Genomic DNA, 18,250 nt, shown 5'->3' with positions numbered 1-18,250 from the left:
GTTTTTTCTTCTGTTGAACGCACAAGAAGATATTTTGAAGAACGTTGGTGTCCAGACAGCTGATAGAAGCCATTGACTTCCATAGTAGGAAAAAAAAAAATACTATGAAAGTCAATGGCTTCCGTTAACTGTCTGGACACCAACGTTCTTTAAAATGTCTTATTTTGTGTTCAACAGAAGAAAGAAACTCGTACAGGGTTAGAACAACCTGACAGTGAGTAAAAACTATCCCTTTAAATTGTATATGTAATTTTATTGCAAATTGTATGTAAATTGTAAATGTGGTTGTTTTAGATCTTATAAAAGCTGTCTCCAATTTTGTATAATCCAAATAAAAATTTAACAACACAGATATATCTTATTTTATATATACTTTTATTTTCTACATTTATTTAAAACTATTAGTGTTCATTTGGGTTATTGTCATTCTAGGGATACAACCAACAACTATTTTTGCATCTATGAATAATATATAGGTTATTAATTTATTTACATTTGAAAATACAATGCATTTATTATTCTTCACTTAAAGGGATAGTTCACCCAAAAATGCAAATTCTGTCATAATTGACTCACCCTCATGTCATTCCAAACCTGGATGACTTTTTTTTTTCCTTCTTCTGCTGAAAACAAAAGATATTTTGAAGAATGTTTTAACCATTGTTGCCCATACAGTTAAAGTCAATAGGGTCCAAAACAAGAATTAGAAAAATTATACGTAGGAAAATTTCTAAATATCTTGTTTGTTCTACACGAAAGTCATACAGGTTTGGAAGAACATGAGTGAGAACATTTTCAGGTGAACTAGTGCTTTAACATGAAAATCCTTATTGCCAGTTTATTTGTGTAAATTCACCTACCAAAAATATAGCGTAACAAATATTTCGGTAACACTTTACAACAGTCTCATTTATTAATGCATTAACTAATATGAACTAACAATGAGCAATACATTTGTTATAGTATATAATCTCTGTTAATGTTAGTTAATAAAAAATACAGTTGTTCATGTTAGTTCACAGTGCATTAATGCTAACAAATACAACTTTTGATTTTAATAATGCACTAGTAAATGTTGAAATGAACGTAGTTCATGTTAACTAATGCAACCTTATTGTAAAGTGATACCGATATATATATATATACTTTTTTTTTTTTTTTTTTTTAGAGGAAAGAAATGTTTTGGATAATGCAGGCCAAGATGTCACAGTTACAGTCAATGTTCTAATGCATTTGTTTAACTGACACTTACCTGTACCAGGTAGACTCTGAGTCTAAAGACCTGGCATGAAGCAAATGCTCCCTTACTCACCACCCACACCAGAGGACTGGTCTGGTTCCTCCTCACGCGAGAGGCCTGAATGAGCTGCAGGTGAAGTGATGCAGCTGACCGCATGTCTTACTAAGGAAAGGGAAGGAGGTGGTGTTCATTCTCTTCCTCCTGATGAGGCTCCTCGCAACGCAAGCAAACTCCATGTTAACTTTGAGTGGAGTTCACAAGGGCAGCTTGTTTTCTTTCAGGGGTTCTTCACAACGGAGGGTCAATTAACCACGTACCGATCATCTGGATGCATTTTACAATCTCTTTGGGGAAAATAAACGCTTAAGGAAACAAAACTATCAAAGCTCGACTCGAGGCGCACACAATTTCGAAGGCTAAAACCGCTTTTTTGGCTTTTCTAAATCCTCTTCCTTCACTGATTTTCAATGGAGCAAAACAAAATCATATCAGACGAAATCAAAGGATGGGATAAACAAATGCCTGCTCCTCTGAAATGGAAATCACTGATATCAGGTAAGGTTCAGGCAGTCGTGCTGGCAATGCATAGTGTGGCCGGCCAGGTTACAGCAAGCCTGGATACTTCCAGCTGAGGGACACATACGGGGAGCAGCCGGCACGCCTGAGAGAATCAAAAGGTGCTGAAACAGATATTTCAGTTTAGATGAAGGTCTGCGCAAACATCATCTCTCCACTCATTCTCAACGCTCAGCAGAACGGCCCCTTTCTCCCTGATCTGTTTGAGGGTTGGGGGGGGGGGGGGCAGCAGCAACCTCAGGTTACTTAGCATGTGGGGCAACTCCAGGACACAAGGGTGGAAAACACAGATCAACAACAACATCGAGCCTCAAAAGAGCTCTCTCGCCCCTTCGCTCTCACTGCCATGACTGATCCCGGGCCGAACACAAAGGAGCAGAATTTCTCTTTCCTGAGCAGAAACAAGCATTTGAGCAACAATTCCTCCCGAAACACAACCGAAAAAAGCAGCGCAGGCGTTCTTCAATTGATTTCCAAGGAATAAACATTTCTCCCTCAAATGAAACAATTTATTGATAGCGTGATATAATCAAATGAGGGGCCAGTGCACTTTTTGTGTGTGTACAAACAGCCACGTCAAGAGCTGTGCAAGGAGTGAGTGACGCTTCCTCTTTCTCCCCAATCAAGAAATTAGGTAAACACAGCACAAATCAAGAGTGTCATTATTTCCGTTTAAATACGGGAACTGTAAGCACGAAAAAAAAAAAACAATTACACAAGCAGGAAGATGCTCTCAGTGAGAGTACACTAACACTAAATGGAAAGCTCTTGCCCCTGTGCATCCAAAGGGCTCCTGAATCATTTCAAACAATTATTTCGGCTTCCAGCCATGTGAAGTCCACTTGTGGAACGGTCCATTTGCTGTCCTGTCCTGTGTGGCCGGGACTGAACGGTACAGTATGTCCATTTAACCATGTACACAAAGAGCTGTTATATTGTGAAATTACCAATCAATCAACTTTTAAAACACAATTTAGTGTGAGGAATAGAAAAGTCATACATGAAAAGATGTTAGTTATGCATCAGATCAGTACACTGCAGTTAGCTAAACAGACTAAGAACACAAATTTCTACTTCTTCAGGACTTCAGAGTAAAGTATAGACTGTCATTTTAAAACCATTCGAACAATGACACCTAAGAACCACAACAGCGTGTAATATTTCAAACATAAATGGCTGTTGAACTATGAACATATTTAAATGTACATCTATATTGTCAACTAAAATCAAATGTAGGACTGTCTTACAGTTGCACAAGATTCAAAATTTTAGGGCATCAAAGTCTCTGTTCGTGTACAAATCTGTGGGCTTGATTTCTTTAAATTACTCATACACCTTAAAGGGATAGTTCACCCAAAAATGTCAATTCTGCCATCACTCACTAACCCTTAAGTTGTTCCAAACCTGTGTGAGTTTCTTTCTTCTGTTGAACACAAAATAAGTTATTTTGAAGAATGTTGGTAATCAAACAGTTGACTTTCATACTATGGAAGTCAATGGCTACAACATTCTTCAAAATATCTTCTTTTGGGTTCAACAGAAAAAAGAAACTCATACAGGTTTGGAACAACATAAGGCTGAGTAAATGACAGAACTTACATTTTTGGGTGAACTTTCCCTTGGGTGAAAGTTCCACATGGCATATTTAGCAAATTACGGGTGACAATGACAAAATATCATATCATAGGCCACATGCACTTACTTAACATTGATTATTTGAAAAGTCTGTTTTTATAGCAAATGCATCTTTATAAAGAGACCTTTATAAGAATACCACCAGTATTAAAAAAATGTCACTGTAAAGAGGATATTTCTGGAAAATAATGACAGTCCTATGGGGAAAATAAAATTAAAACCACACTATGCAAACAAATGAATTATAATCATAATTTAAACTGGGACACCTCACTTTGAAACCAGAATCATGCTTAATTCAAAACCTTTCAAATGTAACCCAAAAACATGGAAACAGTATGTCAGAATACCTTATTCTTCACAAAAGTTGATGCTTGATGTAATGCTTTGGTCTAAGGAGGACTACTTTTATAATCAAAATATGTTTACAGATTTTTTTTTTAATGTGAAATGGGGTGTTAAAATGCTGCCTGTTTCAATCAATATAACACTGATGACACTATTTGGCTACATCTTTGTATATTAAACCTCTGCAACAGCTTACAGTAGAACACAAGCATTAACATGCAGTTCACTGAGCAAAATATTCGGCCTGTTTTAGTTTGCCTACAGGACTATATATACTTATATTACACTCCCCATTAATGAATGATTGTTCAAAGCATCAAGACACAAACCAAGTTCCCATTAAATCAGATCAATTGAAAACCATGAACATGAATGAAATGAACATTGATTTCGTACAGGGATAACTGTCTGGAATCTGACTGAAATACATGTTGATAAGAAGTATTGTAACTAAACAGTGTTTAATGACCCATAGCAAATTAAATTTCTATTCTAATATACCCAATATCACTCATTCTTTTACGCAGGGTACAACTTATCACAAACTAGACATCTGAATAAATTGCAATGGAAAACAAATATATTGCTATATAGAGCTAAACTTTGCTATACGAATGGGCCTTTTCTTTCGTTTTTGTACATGTTTGGCAGAGCAGGTAATAACATTTGCCCTTTACTCTAGTACCACTTCTGCTTTAGAGAGCATGCAATTAAGAGACATTAAGAGAAGCTTGCATTTAACAATACTTTAGTGTGTATTATGATTGTTAGGATGCTCCTCGCACAATGATCATGACCAGGAAGTCCTCTTCCGTTTTGGCAAGAGCTTTCGCAGAAGAATCTAAGAACTGCTGAGAGAAATCACATGGTGGAAATGCGTGCAGGACGCCAGTGTTGTCCTTATCTCTACTGCCCCCGACGGGTAAACTGATGACCCCAGCGGCCTGCTTTTGCTTCAGGTAGGAAACCAAGTTGCGCAGGGGCCTCTGTGTCGATGCTGCTGGGTCCGAAGACGAAGGCTCCTCGGTGCTGCCCGGAACTGCCAGAAGAACCGCATACCCGCCCGGGCCTGCGACTTTGATGCGGCGAGACACTTCGTCGATCTTGGGCTGGTCGAGGCGGAGGCGTTGCGTGATGCGCAGCTGAGCGACTTTGCCGCCCACGCTGCCGTCGATAAGAAGACTGGTGGCGACGCTCAAGTCCCCGTCCAGGAGATGCATGCTGGCTGGGAAGTTACTGTTCTTTAGGAGCAGCATGCCATTCCAGGCCATGCTAAGCTTGCCCCCTGCATCCTGCTTTGAAGCCTGGCTGCTTTTGGAGCTGCCCTCGGATCTGTCCCTTTTGGAGATGCCTTTGGCTGAATCGCCTGCTTTGCGCTTTCTTTCCGCTGGACTTGCGCCGACGCTGGTCTCTGAGACGCTGCTGCCTTTAATGCGCTTCTCACCAGGGGCTCGGTCCAGGCTGCTGCGGCTCTCTCGTGCAGGGGACACCCGATCTGCTCTCGCTGGACGCTCTGAATCGCTGAATCGACCATCTCGGCTGCTCCCTCCCGGGCTGCCTTCAAGGGACGGTGGTCTGCGGCGTCGGGCTGCCCACTCGCTGCTGCTGTCAGGCGAACACTCCAGATGTCTCCCGTCCTCCATGAGTCGACGTTTGCGTGCAGCGTCCCTGGCCGGCAGCTCCCGCTCCAGTGACCACGCCTCTCGCCGTCGTTCACGCTCCAAGTGTTCAAGGGGTTCAAATGCAGGAGTTCGTACACGTTCACGAATGGCAGGGGCAGGCCATTCAGCCCCGGCGTACAGTTCTCGTTCTCTGAAGTGCAGTGGTGGGGGAGTCCGTTCTCGGACCCTGATGGCCTCGGGGGTGGCGCGATGGACGAAAGACTCAGCCACGATTTCATAGTGCTGCAAAGGGAGGGGCTGCAAGAACTGCTGCTGGTAGCGGTGCTCCGTGTCAGCGAAGTCCACCCTCAGCCTCCTGTCGGGACCGCCGAGAGGAAATCCACGCATGTGTGTGCAGGCTGCCTGAGCGGCATCCAGGCTTTCATACTGAATATAAGCCCAGGTGTCCCCTTTTCTGTAGTCTATAGTCCTAATAGTGCCAAAACGGTCAAATTCCCTGGCTAGCGCAGTGAGAGGCACCCAAGGTCCAAGACCACCCACCCATAGGCGTGTGGTGGGGGTGGCTTTGCCATAGCCAATTTTTATGGGGTTTCGGCCCACGACTTTCCCAGACATGCTCATTTTAGCTCTGTGGGCCATGTCCAAGTTCTCAAATTTAAGAAAGCCATAGGTGCTGCTCTGGCCCCGAGTGGGCCTTTTAATGTCCACCTCAGTGATGGTCCCAAATCGTTCAAAAGCCCTCCTTAAATCATTTTCAGTCACAGTAATATCCAAATTACCCAGAAATAGTGTGCGGTTGGCTCTCTGGTCGTCCTCTGGAGAGATAAAGTCCTCCTCGCGGAAAGGAGCGGCTCGCTCAGCGATGTACGCGGGCCGCGCCCTCGCTTCATAAAAGGCAAATTCTCTTTCTCTTTCAAGCTCTCTCGGTAAGGGAGGGGGTGGGGGAGGAGGAAGCCGGCCCAGCGCTAACTGCTGTAACCGGTAGTCTCTGTAACCCAGACCGGTTGGAGAGAGCGGCCTCTGGGTATGCAAATGTCTATGGCCAGCAACGACAGAGAAATGGTCCTTATCTACCGGAGACCGACTTCTCCGCCTATTCAAGTAGACAGCCTCGATTTTCAAAGGACGGTCGTACAGCACCAGCCGCCCTCGCGCGTGCTTTGCCGCCCTGGCATCATCCGGTCTCCTAAAGTTGACGAATGCGATTCTCTCGTCATTGACTCGGCTGATTTTAACGCTCACATCACCAAATTTTTTGAATTCGTGGAAAAGGCCGTCCTCGATTTCCTCGTCGCTCAGTTGGGAGCCGAGCTCGCTGATTTTTAAAGTTTTGTACTCACTTTCGTTGGTGGGAAGCGGGGCGCGCGACTCTCCGCGCGAGTTGGTGCGCGCGGCCGCCTCTAAAGACAAGCTCGACGCGTGATTCTTGCCGCTCGAGCTCGCAACGGGGCTGGTGTAACCGTGGTTATTTCCAGTCCGACTGGAGACATGTCCGTCAAAATCCCTTCCATCTCTTTTATCTCCGATCAGGCCCCTTCGTGCAGAGCCCCCTTCGCTTTTAGAAGAACTATTGCCGTTGTTGCTCCCCCCGCCAGAAATCGAGATAACCCCCATTTTCTTACTGGTCGGGTGGCTTCCTCCCCTGTCTCGTATATCATCCAAGGCCCTTGAACGCTTTTTCACAGGCGACCGCTCTTTCCCTTTCATGTTAGATATCCTCTGGCTTTGCGCGTCAAACAAAACACTTTTTTTAACAGGTACGCTAACGCGATGGCAACGAATTTACACGAGAAATTGTATAATTTGTTCAGTGTCCCTGCGGCAAAACAACCGCATACGCCATCTTGTCGAGACTAAAACATGTCCCGCCCGTCGACTTTGATTGGTTTGACTCTCTGAGAAACTTCCACGCCACTGGTTGTTCTGTCTGTCAATCTAGACCGCCCGTACAGCGCCCAGTCTCGATGTACACCATTTTAGCTTCATTCGGCAAATATTTACCATAACCATAGCCACTTTATAAACAAGAGAGGTGACATTTAACTAATTTTCAGTGAGGTCTTGAGGTCATGCACCTAAAATATAATATATGTGCTTCTGCACCAAATTCCATCATATTTTAATAAACATGACGAATCAATAAATCTGTTAGGATTCAACAAAAATTGTTTGAATTTAAAAAGTGTTTTATGTTGAGTTGATTCTAAAGACTGGGAGTTTTGTCTTACATTTCATTTAAATTACAAATGTTATCTTTATAAATTGTGAGTGGTCGAATAAATGAAACATAAAAATATGGTAGTTCACTTTATGTCCAACAGATGGTGATGCTTGCCTGTTCCACTGAGGTGAACTGAAGGGTCACGTTAGTGTAAACGTGAAGAATAGTTTTTTAACATGTCGGTTGTCGGTTCAGTAGCCCATTAGATTTAGCATTGTCAACGGGGTTCTTTTTTTTTAGAATAAAGATTTTCAGAACGGGTGGAATATCTATTTATTTTTGTCTCCCAAATTGCTAACCAAAGGCTAATGTAAGATGTTAGCCTATATTTAAGGCAAAAAAAATTAAAATAAAAACTGCTTTGAATGTTTCTTGTGTGGTCAAAAGAGAGCAAATATGCGATTAAAAAAATGTTAGGAAATAAATGCTTTCTATAGGCTAGGCTACAAATAATTTGTGTATTACAAATAAGGATTAAATGCACAAAGCACAAGCTAACACATCATATAATTTACATTTTTGTTTATAGGCCTATAACAAAATTTTTGTTTAAGTAGCCTATAGTGGTTATCTGCCAGTTAACTGCCAAGTTGTCATTCAAACTGCTGCAGGCCTAGTCATCAAGACAGGTCAACTCAATAGTTTTGGCTATTTTATGGTTAATGTTAAATACTGAGATGCTGTGTACGTTTATATTGTGTGTCTGTCCTATCAAAGCCTACAATAGTTAGCACACACTGTCTTTGTGTACATTTTTCATCCTGCCAGTTTCATTGTAGTTCTTATTAGTAATGCTTCTCTTGTATTCCTGAACTGTGTTTCTTTATCACATCCTTTAATCAGGGATTTAATCAGTTTGCATGTGTAGCCGGAGCTGGCTCCCCTTTCTTGAAAGATCAGGCTGGAATTCGAAGCTGTGGGTGTGGAGAGAGTTTCTGTCAGCCTCCCTTTCTATCCTCTATTGGAACCACATGTCAGCTCTCTCCAAAACAGGGCACGGTCAGCTAAACTGGCACTTAATGTGATCCAGCGTTTCTGTCATCCTCAATGCACAAAGGAAAGAAGCAGCAGGAAATGCTTGCCCCAAAGAGACTGTCGATCTGTTCCCATTTTGAGAATTAGGGAATCGAGAGAAGCTTTGAAAATCATGTTACTGCAGCTTTTTTCATCTCGAAAAATTTCGTCTTGTGTGTCATCTAAATGAAGTGAATCACCCTGAAAGAATGGCTGGCAGGATTGGCATGCAGTCATTAAACCCAGATGGAGCTGAATAACCCACACCAGTCCCATTGCTGGGTCACAGAACTGCCCTCCTCAAGGCTGTTTGGCACTTGTATCAACAGAACACTTTAACTTCAGCTATTTCCCACTTGGATCGGGATTCCAAAAACACATCAAACACGATCAACTGTATACTCTTATGAGGGACATAGTTTTAGTTAAAAGTCAATGTCAGAAAAATTGTATATGTGACAATATGTTTTCACCAGGCAGAATTTGAATTTGAGTTTGATTATTTATTGAGGCCTATGTGCATTCTGTACCATGCGAACATGTTATTACATTTTCATTATTATTATTCTTTATCCAATACATTCAACAACAGAGCCAGCTTCAAGAACTTGAAGCGTGCACTGGAAAATTAAGTATTTTGATTTTTTGTCCAAGACTTTTGAATTAAACAGTAGCATAACATGTAAGTTGACTCATAATTCATTAGGCTTTGTGGTTCTGCTCTGCTGTCAGACCCCAGACCTCAATTGATAGGTACGACAGAGAAAAACCTTGCAATCCATCATCAGTCCAGGAGTGAAGGGCTTGTGGTTACTTAGTTGGTTTTGTATTAGCAGTGGTGTCACATGCTGCTGATGTATCGAGTGACATTTGACAGCCTTCCCAGCCGGCCTACAGCAAAACACACATTTAAAATTACACATTAGATGGCCATGTCTTCTCTCAAATACAAAACGTTTCACCTTACATGCATGCAAACATTTATCTAAAGGCTACTAGCCTTAAAGAATTGGCACATAAAATATTTTTCTTGCATTATAATATTTTGAGATGCTTGTATGGTTCCAAAAGTTGTCAGGGCATGTTTAATTCGCTATGTTACACTAAAACCACACATTTCAAATATATTTTCAAATTAGAATTAAGGATGCATGAAACTAAAAATTTAGGTTGATACCAAAATTAGAGTTTAAATCTGTACAATTTTATCTAAATTTTTTTTTAATGCAGCAAGTGAATTTGGGTAGCTCTATAATGCTCAATATGAAATTCTGATGTTTGCTAAAGATAACATTTAACAATGTTGTTAAATTCTGTCTTTTTTTTTTTTTTAGATTAAGCATTAGATGATGGCTAAGGTAATCTAAATGTAAAACTTGGAGAAATGAGCAAGCTTAAGTAGATATTAAATATAGGCCAAAATAATTAAATTAAAAAACCCGTATCAGCAATAACCAATATGATACCAATATTGCGTTTCATAATTAGAATAAGCATTAAGCAATCAGCAACACAAAATGCAATCTATATGAAGAGATGCTTAATTCCAGCCAAAGAAGCACACATGTAGTTGGTGTTTTTAGTGGTGACATATTTGAATGCACAAAGTTGGGAAATGTAAAAACATTTATTGAATGGGACTACATATATACATAATGGGGCTAAAACACTGCATACACTGAAACTATGAGATTAACATTAACATACTTAAATAAACATGTTGCACATCCTCTTTGGTAATTAATATTACACAATTTTTACAATTTTAGTATCCCAGAAAGAATTTTATAGTTAGGCAAGTTGTGTGCAAAGCCCATTATGGCTCATTGAGTTTCAACAAAATCACACAAACAAATGAGACGCTTCCATAGGGAAAGAGATCGACACAAAGAGTCCGGGCACAAGCTGGTTCTTTGCCGTGAAAACATCTAGAAGCCTGCAAAAAAGAAATGTGTACATTGAGCGTTTAAAAATAGTGTCTTTCAGTTGTGTGTTTCTGAGTAACACTAACATGCCGGTATGTGCAGGCATGCTAAATGTTTGTTGGCTCAGTGATGTCATCGCAATCGCAATTGCAGCTGCACGGTCATGTCGGCCAGGATAACAGGCTCCCGGGGTCTTTGGTTTTCATGCGCAGGGCCACCAGACCTGAGGCCTTGTATTCAGACTCCGGTCCGGGCTCATAGGAATGGGCCCCTAGGCTTCCAGGGAAGCCATGGAGTGAGTATATCCCGTTTATACTAGGATGGTGGGTTGGGTGATGATGATGATGATGATGATGATGATGAGGATGGCCTGCAGATGCAGACATACCCATAAGCCCGGGTAGGTTGCCATGAGGATGGGAATAAGGGGTCATGCAGGATGACGCCATGTTTTCCGTGCCCAGAACACAACCACTGGCCGCTCCGCCTACACCTCCCGTTCCCGCACTGCTTGGCCATAGGGTATTTTGCATCTATGTGGACATTAAATAGAAATACATTAGTGAATTATTCTAATATGTCTTAGAATTAATTATAATTATAGAATATTGTCTGAAAAAAAAAAAAGTTTACATACGTTATCAAAAAAAAAAAAACCTTTGAAACCTGTTCTGAAAAGTTTGCAGTTTCAGGCTCCCAAGAGCTGTTGTCATGTAAATTAACTAAAAAAAGATTTCCATTTTTAGTTGAAAACGGTGGTATTTTTAGGTAATGCAAATTGTTGGAAACCCCTTTCACATACCCGAACATCAAAAGTTTTTGGAAAGATATGCACTGTATTAGAAAAGATTCAAGGCACTTCAATTGATTTCAGTTTAGGGCTTTACTTGGGCAGTGTGTCAATGGTTTCCAGGGAAAGGAGGAACAAACACATGTTTAGAAAAACTAGAAGTTATTATAAACCTAACCCTCCACAACAGTAATGGATTGGTTTTAAAAAGTATTTTCAATATATTACATTTTGTGTGAATTTTCAGAAGGATTTATTGGTTGATTTCTGTCCAAATGGATTGAGTATACAACTCCTATTGAACCAAATTCTTATTTGATATAGAATTAACATTTAATTTCTTTATTTATTATCATTACTTTATTTATTCTTTTTTATGAGTAATGTGGCTACTTCCCCCTTCTATTTAAAAAGTTTCTGTGTTGAAACTGAGGATAACTACATTGAGGTGTTTTATATGAAGAACTTGAGTCACTGGAGAGTTTTGCTTTTCCTGATTAATGAATATAATTGTAAGCCGGTAAAGCTGTAAAAGTGACAAATGTCATAAACAGATGTGTATTTTTTTCCCTTTGCAATAAAAACTTAAATTAAAAAAAAGAAAAGAAATCAGTGTTGTGTAAATGGCCCCTAAAAATAAATTCAATCAGTGTTTTTGGCAACAAATATAATTTGTTACAATGTTCACTATATCCCCAGCCAAACCAAAGCAGCTCCCCAGTGTGTGTTGAAATACTTGTTCTCAAGCTCTGTGTGTCTTCTGTGTTTGTATATTCGTGTGTGTACCTGGTATGTGTCGGAGCGAGGGAGAAGGGAGATATCGTATGTAGCAGCAAAGTGGTTTCGCACCTCTTGCATCTTCCCGTAGCGCTCTCTTTTTCTCCATTTGGCCCGTCTGTTTTGGAACCACACCTGGGGAAAGAACACATTTATTCATTTAAAGTTTTGGTTGATTGGCTGAAGGTGAAGCTGAAGTATAGGCCCTGTCTGAATGAAACACCTCTGTCTCATGTAAAATGTATAGATCTTTTCTTAAAGGGTTAGTTCACCCAAAAATGAAAATTCTGAAAATGACTCAACCTCATGTTGTTCCAACCCCGTAAGACATTCATTCATCTTCGGAAGACCAATTAAGATATTTTTGATGAAATCTGAGAGCTGGCTCACTACTTCATAGGCTGCTGCAAGGTCATTTATATCTGCCAGCCCAGAAAAGTTAGTAAAGACATCGTTAAAATAGTCCAAGTGACTACAGTTGCTCAACCTTAAGTTTATCAAGCGACGCGAATACTTTTTGTGCGCAAAAATAACAACTTTATTCAACCATCTCTTCTCTTCCATGTCTTTCTCCTAAGCTGTTGACGTAGTGTAACAGCGCAGCGCTTCTGGGTTGTACGTCTCAGAACGCAGGCTCACTATTGGCCGACGCTGGTCATGTGTGTGATGCTGGCCAATGGTGAGCCTACGTTCTGACGTACAACCCAGAAGCGCTGCGCTGTTACACGTGAACTCACTTTATGAGCCAAAATTAATAGTCGTTATTTTTGCGCACAAAAAGTATTTTCGTCGCTTGATAAACTTAAGGTTGAGCCACTGTAGTCAATTGTACTATTTTTACGATGTCTTTACTAACTTTTCTGGGCCGGCAGATATCATTTACCTAGCAGCCTATGAAGGAGTGAGCCAGCTCTCAGATTTCATCAAAAATATCGTCATTTGTGTTCCGAAGATGAACGAAAGTCTTGCGGGGTTGGAACAACATGAGGGTGAGTAATTACTGACAGAATTTTCATTTTTGGGTGAACTAACCCTTTAAATCACAATTGTATCAATTCATTTTCAACAGAGTAGTATCCAGATATATGAATCAATTACAGTTGAAAAGTTTACTTTGAAGAAATTAATACTTTTTCCAACAAGGATACATTAATCAAAACTGACAGTAAAGCCTTTGACAATGTTACAACAGCTTTCGATTTCAAATAAATGCTGTTCTTCTGAACTTTCTTTTCATCAAAGAACTATGTAACTAAAAGTATCATGATTATTACAATAATATTAATAAGAACAACAATTGTTTTCAACGTTGCTAATAAGAAGAAATGTTTCTTAAGCACCATATCGGCATATTAGAATGATTTCTGAAGGATCATGTGACACTGAAGACTGGAGTAATGATGCTGAAAATTCAGCTTTGACATTACACAAATAAGTTATATTTGAAAATATATTGATTGTTGTTTTAAATTGTAATAAAATTTCAAAGCATTACTGTTTTTAATGCATTTTTGATGAAGTAAATGCAGCCTTGGTGAGCATAAGGACCCTACATTTTTTGAACGATAGAGTGTATCATGATTGTTTTAATATAAACCAGTTTTATTTAATCTTGCATTCCTCTTACATGCATAGCTAACAACCCGTCCCAGGAGGTGGAGTCGAACACACCTGCACTCTGGCCTCTGTAAGCTCCGTTCTCAGTGCCAGCTGTTCCCTAGCATACACATCTGGGTAATGCGTCTTCTGAAAGACCTTCTCCAGCTCCTCCAGTTGAAAGGTGCTGAAAGTTGTCCGGTTTCGCCGCTTCTTGTTCTTGCCTGAAAGGTCGATGGAGTCAGCGATGGAGTCTCCAGTTAGTTCGTGGGACGGCTCTTTCAGTTTTCCACAGCACTCTGAATTTAATGCAGGATAGCCAAGGGTCTTGGGTAGGGTTTTCTCTCCTGCGGAGTTACAAACAGGCAAGTTTTGCCACTAAATGCAGATCAGTGACCATTTAGTCTCTAACATAATACTGTGCAGGCTAATTAAACATCAGTTTCTGAGTACGTACAGTGCTTGTTTTTGTCTCCTCAACTGCTGTTAATGACATTTTAAATTGTTATGTATAGCCTGAATATTTCATCATGTGATATAGCTAAGCGACATTAGACTAACCAAAAAAAGCACGTCAACTATGTGAGTTTTAACTAAAGGGCAAACACAATTATAATGCAGTATCTATATATCTAATAAAAAATTTAAAAAATTTAAATGCAGGCTTTCATTTTAATATATTCCCTAAATATAACTTTTGCTAAAAACACATTGTTGATACGTGATAAATTAATAGCAATCACTGTATATGCTACTGTAAACTGTGTAAGCTATGTTGTACATCAACAGTGCTTATGTAATGTACTGGGATTTAAATAATGGTGTGCAACCGGCACATAAAATCAAAAATATCTCTGCTTTTTATGATAAATACTATTTAAACAACCTCGTAAAGACAAAAATGTTCTCCTTTAAATATTCTGTCTTTTTTTTGAGTATTCCACATACTTTAAAAGGGATAATAAAACACACTGTCAGTAGAGCTTACTGTTTTGATTAGCTTGAAACTTGAGATTGAATGGCTTGAGTTTAGAGTGAATGTTGCAGTTTTTGCTAGTTCGGATGCTTGCTTGAATAACACAATAAAAAAGCATGTCATTACAAAATCCACAGTTATGATGTGACAGATTAAAAGTTTGTAAGAAGTCGAAGAATTTTACAGACAACAACAACAAAAAAGATCCGTTAAAATCACTACAATAATAAACATAATTCAAACAGGACGTGTTTGCTTTTCTCAAGAGAATATAAAGGATGGGAAGTGCTGTTTTAAAAGGAATAAACCATAGAGCTTTAGAAGGCTGTTTTCTTTCCTGACTACTTTCCAAAATAGTGAGACGTTGAGAAAAATTGTAATGCAATATTTGTATTCCCAATTTTTTATGAAAAGGAAATTCATGTTTTCAGATATATTTGTGCAATTTCTCATAGTTGCCTGAACGTAGGCATAGAATGAAGAGATAATGTTTAAACCATGATCATAGGTCAATAAAATGACAAAATGATGGCTCTATAAAATGTAGGTTAATAAATAAGATGCATACATACACATACATAAAAAACAATTATTATATTAAAAGGCACATCTAAAGTTCCTAATAGTTCAGCTCATAATATTGTTTGATAATAAGAACTCTACTCCATCTGAATTAGAGTGAACTTATCATTTCTCTAGATATTCAAAACATCTGACCTTGGGTCATAAAATATCCTCAGGCAGTTTGCTTTACTGCTCAATGTGTCTCTTTGCTCAGTGATTACAAGTAGCAGAAATGATTTATTCTTCATAATTAAATTTTAACCAAAACAGAGGAAGTCATTTACAGAGCTACATAAAGAGTGCATTATATTTGATCTCTTAAAATAGTTTAGGAACTAAAAAAAAAAAAGAAGCTAAACTCAGTTTTAAGAATAGAACTGTCAAGAACAGTTATACTGTAAGGTTCTGTAATGTAGTCGATGTAAATTTGTATCCATTTTCATTTTTATTTGGGATAAATATATCCCAATATGTCTACTGACCTTAAAAAGCCTGATAAATAAATTATTGTAAAAATTACAAAATAGTATTTATGTGAATGCCTGTAGATAATAAAGTAAGTCCAATGATGTATCAAAAATGATCTGATGGGGATTTTTTTTTCTGTTCCTTATACTGTAAGCCAAAAGACAACCTGTCTTTGAAATGTTCTTTTGACCTGGTATTATAACAGTGTTGCCTTCAGAACTAGTTCCTTCTGACTAATCAAATCCAGGCTATATTTAGGGTATATACCCCCACCCCCCCATAAGGTATATGGTTCCCAATTAAAGGGCTAAAGATAGCCTACTGGCTGAACAAATCTCATGATCTTAAAACAAATAAGTTATTTCAGAAATGGAAAACTGCTAGTTGACTTATGGAAAAATGGTATCAACAATATCGTTCATAAATTAAACGAATTTAGAATCATCAAGCATACTAGTTCCTACAATCTGTTATTCCAAGGAAAATCAATGTTCGTCTTTATATGTGACAATATATTGTAAGGCATTTAAAAGCAAACGAGACAGGCCTCAAAACTGCGCAGACAAATCCAGTTTTGAATGCTGTAATCTGAATAAATATTGTTTCTGAGCATTAGGCCTTCACATCGCAATATTTTAGGCCTGCTATATAAATTGGGACTTGTGGTTGAAATAAATCGTTCCAGTCCGGTAAGGGAAGAAAACGTTAAATCGCTTTGAGGGTTATTCAAACTCCTGTTAAAATAACTATCAATAATCTAGAACTATAAATGCTTTATTTTTTATCATAATATGGAAAAGTCTGAGGACGAAACGCGCCATGGATATTGGCCTGTACAGGGCTGAACTTAATCTAAAATACATAATTCTACAACCTGAAGAAATCATTCAGCTGTTCAAATATATTTAAAAAAATCTTATTTAGGGTCAATCTTTTTTTTCCCTACAAAATAATAAAATATCAAATATAGTAGTTAGGCAATTTGAGATCAATTATCTCTACAATCTGAAAAAGGTAATTAAACATGTTTAAAGCCTAACATAAGTATTTTAAGTGTAGCAAAATAGCCTAAATAAAATAATAATAATAATAATAATAATAATAAATAAATAATTGTGTAGTTATTTAGAGAACATTCTATGAAAATATCAACGAATACACTGACCTGAAGATCCAAATATCAACTTTTTTCATTTCTCAAAAACAAAAACCCCAAAACGTAAAACCCCCACACGGCCAACGGGGTTTTTAATGCTTCTTTGTTGAACCTAAAGTTTTAAAGAAACTTTATTTTTATAAGTGTATTGTCTTATGCTTGTTTTTAAGATGTTGGTATTTTTCTTAATAGCCTTATTAATGTTACGTATTTATTACTGTTTGGTTATTGAGATCTGTATAGCCTATTTTTATTAGTAATGTTCGATTATTAGGCCTATATTTAGAACTAGCTAATTTCCTAAAATAATAATAATAATAATAATAATAATAATTACATTAGTAATGACATTTGGCCTACCGTTTCAAAAATGCTGCTTAAGTTTCCAGATCGAACGAAATAGGCCTGATTGACCGAAAAGGCTAAATGAAAATTTAAATTAAATATTAAAATAGGCCAAAGCTATCTCTAATCATCACAGATAAACTTATTAGATCTGATATCTTTTTAAGGGAAAATGAAATAATAATAAAAAAAGAAAAATCCAATTTGCCATAAACTTTTAACAAATTATGGGTCAGTTAAAAACATGAATGGTTTGTCACATAACAGTCATCTTGGTTGTTTTGAGATGGGGCCTTTCAGACGGAGTTTTTGAAAAGTTTTTTTAAACTTCAATTGATTATTATTATTATTATTATTATTATTATTATTATTATTATAGCGTTTGACTACCAAAACAACAGCAGTCACTTACCTTCGGAATTCGTCTCATAAAATGACGAGTTCTTCTCGGTGATCGAAGGTTTTTGGTCCTGATTCATATTCTCCAAAAACTTGGTATGCTTTCCAGGCGAGGCGCGAGGAGTTGTGCTGACGCCGTGCGTAAAGTTCGCGGAGCCGCCGTCAGAGTAGCGTCCCATAAAAAACTCATGTCGATGCGCTAGAGGAAGATGCGGAGACTTTTGAAGGTCGTCACACTGAAAGAAAGAGCCGGAATTATGCTCCAAACCGGGTGAATTCTCCGGCGTGATCCTGTTTGGAGGCGAGGAGAAAGACAAACAACTCTCAGTCTCCATCACCTCGTCCCGAGCACGAGAGCGCAAATAGTGGACTAGGATGCTATTAACAGGGGACACGTTAGTGTAGCGAGCGAGTAGGGGATTTTTTTTCCACCTCTTCATTTCAAGTGGGTGGGATTTAGAGGATCAGAAACAAAGACCCGTGAATTGGGAGGGAGTAAGACAGCGATCTGATTCAATACGCCCAGAAATCAATCACGTGCGGCTCCTGTCAATTAACCATTTAGCCTACCTCCAAAACATTTTCAGTTATAAAACAA

At 38.6% G+C, this 18,250-nt stretch overlaps 2 protein-coding genes across 4 annotated transcripts; both read right to left on the bottom strand.

Annotated features, from left to right (window-relative positions):
- Positions 1 to 2,303: 2,303 nt before the first annotated feature.
- rbm15 (RNA binding motif protein 15) lies at positions 2,304 to 7,282 on the bottom strand. Its single transcript, XM_084389523.1, has one exon. The coding sequence runs from the start codon at positions 7,126 to 7,128 to the stop codon at positions 4,567 to 4,569; it is 2,562 nt and encodes an 853-aa protein (XP_084245649.1). The 5' UTR covers positions 7,129 to 7,282; the 3' UTR covers positions 2,304 to 4,566.
- A 1,859-nt stretch (positions 7,283 to 9,141) lies between these two features.
- alx3 (ALX homeobox 3) lies at positions 9,142 to 18,047 on the bottom strand. 3 transcript variants are annotated; one of them, XM_084390100.1, is made up of 5 exons: positions 17,666 to 18,047; positions 13,820 to 14,091; positions 12,158 to 12,283; positions 10,970 to 11,114; positions 9,142 to 9,547 (listed from the first exon to the last, which is right to left on the bottom strand). In XM_084390100.1, exons 1-5 carry the CDS (start codon positions 17,985 to 17,987, stop codon positions 9,498 to 9,500), a joined length of 915 nt encoding a protein of 304 aa, XP_084246226.1. In that variant the 5' UTR covers positions 17,988 to 18,047; the 3' UTR covers positions 9,142 to 9,497. The 3 variants fall into 3 exon arrangements, with proteins under 3 accessions (XP_084246226.1, XP_084246224.1, XP_084246225.1); XM_084390098.1 differs by lacking the exon at positions 9,142 to 9,547 and having other exon boundaries at positions 10,267 to 11,114; positions 17,666 to 18,044; XM_084390099.1 differs by lacking the exon at positions 9,142 to 9,547 and having other exon boundaries at positions 10,267 to 11,114; positions 12,221 to 12,283; positions 17,666 to 18,044.
- Between the last annotated feature and the right edge of the window lie 203 nt (positions 18,048 to 18,250).

Source organism: Rutilus rutilus (genome assembly GCF_951802725.1).
Source record: "Rutilus rutilus genome assembly, chromosome: 19".
Classification (NCBI taxonomy): domain Eukaryota; kingdom Metazoa; phylum Chordata; class Actinopteri; order Cypriniformes; family Leuciscidae; genus Rutilus; species Rutilus rutilus.
Note: the sequence above shows the minus strand (reverse complement) of the source record. Positions and strands in the feature narration are given on the sequence as shown.